At 40.8% G+C, this 9,673-nt stretch overlaps 1 protein-coding gene across 1 annotated transcript; it reads left to right on the top strand.

The window, feature by feature from the left end:
- Positions 1-3: 3 nt before the first annotated feature.
- On the top strand, positions 4-4,733 carry LOC125528203 (conserved oligomeric Golgi complex subunit 4-like; the record flags this gene model as incomplete). Its single annotated transcript, XM_048692708.1, has 2 exons — positions 4-1,083; positions 3,940-4,733. Coding segments are annotated over 2 exons (1,710 nt in total), but the record flags the coding sequence as incomplete, so codon positions are not given.
- Positions 4,734-9,673: the final 4,940 nt, after the last annotated feature.

The raw sequence follows: 9,673 nt of genomic DNA, 5'->3' as shown, positions 1-9,673 counted from the left end.
ATCAAGCGCCGCCTCGAGGGTCTCGCGCGCCGGAGGCTCTCCGCCGCGGTCGACGCCCAGGACCACCCCGCCGTGCTGCGCCTCGTGCGCCTCTTCCCCCTCCTCGACCTCGCGCCCGAGGGCCTCCAGGTCTACGTCGCCTACCTCAAGAAGGTGGTCGCCCTCCGCGCCCGCGCAGACTTCGAGCACCTCACCGACCTAATCTCTGCAACCCAGCCTACCTCGGAGCGCCCTGATTTCGTTGGCTGCCTCACCCGTCTCTTCAAGGATATTGTGCTCGCTGTTGAGGAGAATGACGCGGTGCTTCGTGAGCTACGGGGTGAGGATGGTGTTGCCTATGCCATCATCGAGCTGCAGGAGGAATGCGACTCGAGGGGCACCCAGATCCTTCGTCGCTATGCTGATTACCGAAAGCTTGCCCGTCTTTCATCAGATATAAACTCCTATACCAAGAATCTTCTCTCGGTCATGGGTTCTGTCACCAATGCCGCAGGTGGTAGTGAAGGGCCTGACCCCAGGGAGGTTGAGATTTATCTAGAGGAGATTCTTGCATTGACACAACTGGGTGAAGACTATACTGAGTTTATGGTGAACAAGATCCGTGGACTGAGGGATGTCAAGCCTGAACTCGGTCCGCAAGCAATGAAAGCCTTCCGTAATGGTAGCTTCAATAAAATGGAGAAGGATTTGACTGGGTATTATGTGATCTTGGAGGAGTTCTTCATGGTGGAAAACATAAGGAAGGCCATCCAGATTGATGAGCCAGTGCCTGATGGTCTCACGACCTCAATGGTCGACGATGTGTTCTTTCTACTGCAGAGCTGCTGCCGGCGGGCAGCATTCACTGCAAGCATCAACTCGCTACTTGCTGTGCTTGGTGGGGCAACGAGCCTACTAAGCAATGAGTTCCAGGAGGCACTACAGTGGAGAATGAGGGAGCCAAACTTGGGCGCAAAGCTCTTCTTAGGTGGTGTTGGAGTTCAGAAGACCGGGGAGGAGATTACAACTGCGCTGAACAACATGGATGTGAGCTCAGAATATGTCCTGAAACTCCGCCATGAGGTCGAGGAGCTCTGTGCAGAGGTGAGTTTATTTTTGTCTCCTTCTACCTGTTTGTGTATGTCAAACACTGGCACGGATTTGGCAGTTAAGCTCTGTACACATTTAATTAAGATGAACTCAATTCGATAGTATGCTTCTTCTGTGTGTTCTAGGTTGCCATTTTTTAAAGTAGAAGCCCACAATATGGTGACATTCTCTAGAAAGTACTGTTAGTAGTATCATTCTGTCTGAACAGACACAGACTGTTTCAAATGTTAAGGGTTGCATGCACCTTCTTTGAACTGCAAGCTTAGTTAGCTCCAACTAGTTGCTGTGTTGATAAATCCTTAGGCACTTCTCATATTTTTGTGGTTGTAAACTTGTTTACTCGACGCTAATCAAAGTTGTGGGCCAGTGGCTATGATAATGTGATGACTGCTGCCATATCGATAGAAGAACAAGAAGCTATGAGCTCACTAACTTCTTATCCTGTTCCCAATACATTTATAGACAGAAAATGATCTCAACCATTCACTTTATTCCATGTGCTTGATCAATATGCCAAGTAAACTGAAATAGTTCCCTCACATCTGTATCAGATTAAATACCAGTTTTATAAATTCTTATACTGTTACTGTCTCTTAAGGACCTTTCTATATACTTAAGGGTTTCAATAGTTCCAATGCAATTTCTGTGTCATGTGCTTATGGTTACTATCAATTTATGACCAATTTGATGAACCAGTAAATTTGTGTAATAACATAACATCGCAGTTACGAAACACGTTTACTGGTATCCACAGTACCATTATATTCATTCTTGCAAAGGATACACCACAAATCCTCTTATGAACTTTAATATCTTTGGACATGATGATCAACATGATTGGCATGGATAGAAACTTCGATTGTTGTCCTCAACTCAAAGAGACCCAGCACATGTGTTCTGCTGTCTCCTGCAAAGTGCAAAGTAACAACACATGGTTCTGGAAAATGCATGTCTGCATAGTTGTAACATAAATGATAGTAGTAGGCACAATTTCTCAGTCTTGTTAATTGGACGATTACACACATCAGTTTGCATGTAACCCACGATTTTTTATTTTGCAATCTTCGTTGGTGGAATGAAGGTTCCTGATGACTCACGAGCATCTCCTTCTGATACTTCTGATTATTGAACTACATTTAAATGAAAAGTAATAATATCACGTATTATCTGGAACTCACTGCAAGCAACAACAAACGAAAAAGGTGTAACTATTTGCTTATAAATCTCAACTTCAACAGAAGATAATAGTACCAAAGATTATTGTATATTTGTATTATGCTTTATACATGCCTAAAAGATATAGTACATCCATGGCGTCGACAAGTTTTCATTACTCTCCCAGCTGTGCAGCCTGACCTAATGTTGTGTCAGGGGTTGTTCCACCTAACATTACTAGTGCTTCAGTGTCAGCTAAACAGTTCTAGTAGGGTAAATTAATATTCGTAAACATAGGTATACTATTACAGGTGACAACCCTGAACCCTTGCTCTGCACCATGCTGCCTAGGAGCCCTCCGTTGAAACTAAAACAGCCTGCCTACAACAAAACAGCTTAAATGATTCAGTGCTGAACAAATATATCTACATCAAATAAGCTTAACTGAATCATCTTTGCATTTGTCAGAAAAATCTTGCAACGGAAATAGCATTGTCAATTAAATATTCATTGCGAATGCCTGTCTCACAATCATCTAAAATCAATATCTTGATGATTCAAACAAATTCATGTTATTAATGTTGATTCCTTTAGGTTTTTGCATACTGCAAAACAAAAAAAAGATTTACAAACTGCAAGGAGATTGCAGTTGAAATATAGTCCTCTCCTCAGCACTTAAAGTTGACAAATAACATAATTTACACAAATCGCTGGTTAGAAAGAAGGAATTAAGAAACAGAGATAATTGAAGAACAATATTACAAGAATAAAATTGGATACCCCAGTAAAGCACATTGCCATATATACTCCATTCTGGCAAATTGAAAACCTTATGCCTTGGCTGAATCTTTTGACGAGCTATCTTCAAATTGAATTTCTATATTTATGAAATAAGACTAGGAGCATTGATCATGAGATGCTTGATTGTCAGGTTTATAGTGTTTTCCCCTAGGTGACGTCTTATATTTGGGTGTTAGCTATTGTGCTTGCGGTCAACTGGCCACTTCTGAAACATAGTGTGTTACTTCAAACAACAACTTTAGAACATGTGGTTTACCCCAAATCAATGTGATTACAGAGTATGTGCGTGTTTAAAATCTGTTCACATTGCAAACACACATTAATGGAATATCTTGTTTGCAAAATCTTACGTGGTATTCCTATGTTTGCAAGCGGATTTCATCCTTTTATGCATGCAATCAATGTTTTGAAACTTTGACCACCAATGTACATAAGTATTTTTAGATTGTTCACATGGAAATGATCTTATCATATTATACTATTTACTAGATTGTCCATCATAAATTCTTACACATGATTACAGTTTCCCTTCCAACTTTTTTACAGTTTAATATATTTATTTTTTGGTAATAATAAGGGGGAGTTTCTCTTCCAAAAAAAACACTACAGTTTAAATTTTGTTTGGTAATAAGAAGAGGAACTAATGCTCAAGGTATCTGTTGTACTGTATCCATATCCAAAGTGACAAGTAAAGAGATTGGAGGAAAAATATTCTCTTTTGAAATTATTGGAGCAATTAACTCACTTACAAATTGTATGGCTCTTATGTGTTGTTCCTCAAGTCCTCGATCTTATGTGAAACAGCTAATGGTTTGATTGAGCTATGGTAACTTAATCTCAATGGTCTTTTAGTCATCTCTGACAACTGAATTGCTCTGCTGCTTTTCATCACAGATTTTCCATGCTCCTGCTGACCGAGAGAAGATCAAGTCCTGTTTATCGGAGCTAGGTGAAATCAATGCTTCCTACAAGAAGATCCTTTATTCTGGGCTGGAGCACTTAGTGGCATCTATTGCGCCTCGCATTCGTCCTGTCCTTGACACGGTTACCACTGTTAGCTATGAGCTGGATGATGCCGAATACGGGGAAAATGAGGTGAACGACCCATGGGTGCAGAAGCTTCTCCTTGCAGTCGACACTAACGTTACATGGCTCCAGCCAATGATGACATCGAACAACTACGATTCCTTTGTGCACCTGGTCATCGACTTCATTGTCAAGAGGCTTGAGGTTATCATGATGCAGAAGAGGTTCAGCCAGCTTGGTGGCCTGCAGCTCGACAAGGAGGTTCGCTCCCTGATCAACCATTTCTCGGAGATGTCACAGAGGCCAGTGCGAGACAAGTTCTCGAGGCTTTCCCAGATGTCGACCATCCTGAACTTCGAGCGCGTGTCTGAGATACTGGACTTCTGGGGTGACAATGCTGGGCATCTGACATGGCTGTTGACACCTGCGGAGGTGAGGAGGGTCTTAGGGCTTAGGATCGACTTCAGGCCCGAAGCGATTTCTGCTTTGAGACTCTAACCTGTGCATTTAAAATACACACTTGTCACACTATTGTTCATTTGTATGTGATATATCATGAAATGTTTTCCCTGTTTTTGTCCTCTTGCTATCGTGGATAATCCCACTTTAATCCTTGTTGAAATAGTGATTATATATGTTAGTGAATTTGTCGCGTTAACTTTGGGAGATGTGTGTATGAATTTGTAGATACTATATGTCAAACCTATGTGCGTGGTAATGCTGGGTGTAACATTTTTTAAAGATAATGTAATAATTAGTTATTTTTTTGAGATAATTTATCTGAACTTATAGCACTTGCTTGATTTTTTTAAAATTTAAGAAGTTGAAATTTGACGAGACCCTTTCTTGATGAAGAAGATAATTTTGGCCGCCTGGAGTATTTGGATCATCAATGATACAGGTGTTTTGCAAAATGGAAAGGGTTAGAAGTGAGATAAATTTTTACAGCTAGCCAACCCGTGTTTTTTTTCTTCGTAAACCTTCGTGCGTATTATCAGATTTCTGTAAAATGTGTTCATTTGCTTGCCCTAAGATGTGTGACTTGATTCGAACTCTCCAACTCTTTATCGAGTTACCGTGGTGACCGAGGGAAGGAGATGGTGGCGGAAGGAATTAGGAAAAAAAAAGGTGGAGTCAGTAGGAAAATAGAATAAACAATACTCCCTGCGATCCAAAATAATTGACGCAGTACAAGATAGTGCAACTATATATTGCACTCTTACTTTCCTAGATCCTCACGGATACATCCTACATACAGGAGACATGAATAAAAGGTACTCTGTAGAAATATACATATACTCCCTTCGGTTAACAAATTTCGTAGGATGCAAAACTGTCCAATCAATGGAACACACTTGTTTTCCTCAAACAATCATGATTGTCAGTGCTTTAATATGCATTAACTACAACACATACACACTCCACCTTTTATTCCCCGTGGTCATATTTTTTTGTATCCTGGTCTTCCAGTCTCCAACGTACTCCCTCCGGTCCTTTTTACTCTGCATATTAGGTTTGTCTGAAGTCAACCTCATCCAACTTTAACCAAGTTTATACAAAAAATTATTAACATTCACATAACAACACATTTATTATTAGATCCATCTCAGAATATATTTTCATATTATATTTATCACATGTTATAGATGTTAATATTTTCTAATATAAATTTGGTCAAACTTAGCAAACTTTGACTTCAGTCAAAGCTAATGTGCGGAGTGAAAAGGACCGGAGGGAGTACAAAAGGATACTCCCTCCGTCTAGATGAATAAGTCATCTTAGGCTGCTTGTAATGGGTAGTATCATACCTTAGTATCATGTATATGATACTAAGATATGATACTACCTCCGTAATGCATAGTATCATATACTAATATCATAGGTAACCTTATTATTGCCATACATGACACGTAGTACCATAGCATTTAATATGATACGGTATCATGATATGATACTCAACACTCTCTTTCTTCATTTAATTCTATGCCACCTCAGCAAAATAGTCTAGTTGACATGCATAATACTAGCTATGATACTACCATTATGACCAGCCTTAGATTGTGCACCGTGACCAAGGAGAAGGGAAAAACGAGAGAACTTAATATTTATTTACTAATTAATAGCATTGCATGCAATGAGCTAACCACTGCATGTCGTGTTTAGGAGTAGTCTCAAGTCATTAAAAGCATGCACACCCACATCTCTTATTGGTTGATATGTCAAGAAACAAGAAACGAGGTAGAAGTTAATGCACCGCGCCTAAGTGTTTTGGGATTATTCGATTTTCGTAAAATGACTTACACACCTAGACGGAGGGAGTATTATTTTGCTTTCCGCGCCATATAAAACTTGAACTTCTTGAAGTAACTTATGGAGACATGATTGTATAAAAAAAACTCCAGGAAACAGGAGATCCAAAGTAAGTATTACTTCTCTAATAGTCATTGTTCACCTTTTTTCGTGGCTAGGATGTTATCTGTTATTTGTTCTAATTTCACAATAGGAATATTTCCAGAATTCTATTGGTGGTAACATAAGTCAAATACCGCGTAAACTAAACTTTCCACTTGGCTTATTCGAAAACAAAAAATAAGAAGTTACAAAAGAGAGAACTTCGTTGCACTTTTCTTCTGTGTCATAATAGTAATAAGCTAAGCTTTCTATGTTTTTTTTTCATTTTTGGGTTCAGAATATGTTTTTTTGTTTAAATGATTGATCTACTATCGTATTTGGGGTTCTATTTCTGTGAAAAAAATGATAGTTAACGAGAATTGAACTCCGTGGTCATAGTTGCATTATGTACCTTGGTGTTCTAGTCTCCAATGGAATATAACGAGATTATTTTGTTTTCCTTGTGGTTAAACTTGATCTTCTTGAAGTGACTTTTGGAAAGGGGATCTAGATTTTGCAATAAACCCTGATCTTCTTGAGACACTGTTGGAAATAGCAGTTCCACGGCCAGTCAGTATTTCTCTAGCAATCTTTTTTTTTCATCCTTGCATTCAGAACATGATTTTTGTTGAAGGTTTGATTTACTGTCATCTTCTTCATTCTGTTTCAGACGGAGCAAAAATAGTTTAAAGGAATTCCCTATGGTTTTATTTTCATTGTACACCTTTGGTCTTCTCCGCCTCATATTCCCTTGATCCGGTCTCCAAGGGAACACATGGAGATTATTTATTTTCCTCGTGATAAATCTTGATCTTCTTAAAGTAACTTCTGGAAAGGGATATTAGCTTTTGCAACAAACCATAACCATAAACAACCACTGGAAACAATAAATCTGTTGTAAGTACTTCATCTTGTTTCCCCGTAACTTTGGTTATAACACAATCTTTTGTTCGGTGTAATTTATAAATGGGCAAATTTCCAGAATAGTAATTCATGCTAGCTGAAGTTGTACAATGTGTCTTTCACTTTAAGCTCCGACTCTATTTAATTTCATTTCTTTCCTACTAAGATTTTCTGTTAATCCTATTTTTGGCAAAATTATTAATAGTTTGAAATAGTGAATTACAGATATTGCTGTTGATACCTAATTAGAGCCCACTCCTCTTACTTTTTCATGTATGTCTCCTTCACATAGATAAAATCGTCATGTAAGCGGGCTATAAGCCTGCCATTGTACTTGTTCTAACCCGCTTCTCTTTTCTTTCCTTCAACTCAACATAATATAGCTTGCTTATATCAGCTTATTGTACTTGCTCTAAATGATCATGAACTGTTGTAATGATCAATTTTCTTTTAACGCACTAATTTAAAATGGTGATGAAGAGGAATGCAAACGGGACTAACAAAGTGGAAAACCCCGGAAAAGTGAGATAGAGTACCGTGGCGGTGTCCCGGGCAACTCGTTTCTCACCGTGCCGGGGAACGTCGACGGTGGTTTTCCGTCCATCACGTCATGCAAGCTGGACATTTGCGCAGTCCGCTTCGATGAGACATCGTCACCGGAACAGCTTGCCATGCTCAGTTCCTTCATGCAAAAGTTCACGTTGGCGAAATACCTTCACCTGTCCTCCGTTTGCATGGGCTCCTGCTTTCTGGCGCTTCCCGCGTTCCCGAGCCTCCGCTACCTCCGGCTACATGGACGTGCGTTGCACAACGACCCTGGCCATGTCATCGTCGCCTCGACAAACACAATTCTCGAGGCAGCCCCAAACCTTGAGCGCCTAACTCTCTTCTTCGAACCACCACCTCCGGAAACACACCATGAGGGGCGCTATCAACACTACTTTCGGGACCGCAAAAGGGTGGAGCTCCTCGGCGCTCACCATCTTCACTACAACCAGTACGACAGCCTGGACAACGCGCTGAGGGCGACCGTACCGATCGCGCCGTGCTTGAGGAGCCGGGTCAGAAGGATCAACCTGGTGCATTACCAAGGCGGCAGGGCGCAGAGGATGCTTGCCATGTTCTTGCTCCGCAACGCTCTGCTTCTTGGCAAGCTGTATTGTGAGTTCTCGCACGGACCGATGTGGATTCACAAGGAGCTGATGCGCGAGATGGAAAGCTCGAACGACACGGCAAGGAAGGTGTTCCAATGATCCGTGCATATATATGCAATTGCTAATTCCAGCTTCTGTAATCGTCATGTGAGCGTGATTTAGTGAGTAGACGCTGGAGTAATCTTACATTCTTAAGAGGTTGATCCCCCACTACTATCTATCCTCTTTCATCATGCACACTGTGTCCACATCAACTTTATGCCACATCATCATTCAGTTTGCAAAGAGCAACCAAATAATATGATTCCCCTTACATGGCTTTTTTGGAGCGAGCTGTAGAGCCCATGTACAAATAGTTGCCTTGCCTAGCTAACTGGCTCTTCGGTTGCCGTGCTATGGCAAGTCAATGTCCCCAACTAAGGGGTTGTTTGGTTTCTAGCCACATCTTGTCATACTTTACCATACCTAACTTTAGGTAAGTTTGATCAAGTTAGGTAGGTGTTTGGTTCTAGCCACACCTAGGGCAAGAATATTTTTTATGAGCAGTGAACCCTACATGTCATAGAGACACAAGCGTGACAAGATTCCCTTAGGCAAGCCAAAATGTGGCTAACAATTTGAGTAACTCAATTAAGTCAAGTGTGGCAAGTGTAGCAAAAACCATGTGGCAATATATGGCAAAGATAAACACAATCCAAACAGCCCCTAACTCTCCCAACTCTATCTCTTCTTCCACTCCTATTCCTCTTCTCCACTAAATTAATGAAGAAATAACAATGGAGCACCCGTTGCCTGCTGGTACAAGATATCAAGGAGGAGGAGGTGGCTCGAAGTTTCTTCAATCAGCCGTCCCTCAGTAGGAGACGCCACCTCCAACGCGCATCTGTTGGAAATATGAGCAAATTACTACGAGATTTAATCTGAATAAACAAAATATAAATCATGAACACAGCAGCAGAGATTAAACTAATCATGCGAACTAGCATAGCAGATGAACATATCACATCTAGGGCACATACTAGAAACATGAATTCTATCACGATCTCGAATAGGAAGGATAGAATCACATACGGTGCAGCGGGTGCAGCACCGCCGGCGTTGATGTTGTCGCCCATGTCGTCGAGGATGAGGTTGCCGAGGTCGGGGAAGAAGTC

This window comes from Triticum urartu, unplaced genomic scaffold (assembly GCF_003073215.2).
Source record: "Triticum urartu cultivar G1812 unplaced genomic scaffold, Tu2.1 TuUngrouped_contig_4705, whole genome shotgun sequence".
Lineage (NCBI taxonomy): Eukaryota > Viridiplantae > Streptophyta > Magnoliopsida > Poales > Poaceae > Triticum > Triticum urartu.
Note: the sequence above shows the minus strand (reverse complement) of the source record. Positions and strands in the feature narration are given on the sequence as shown.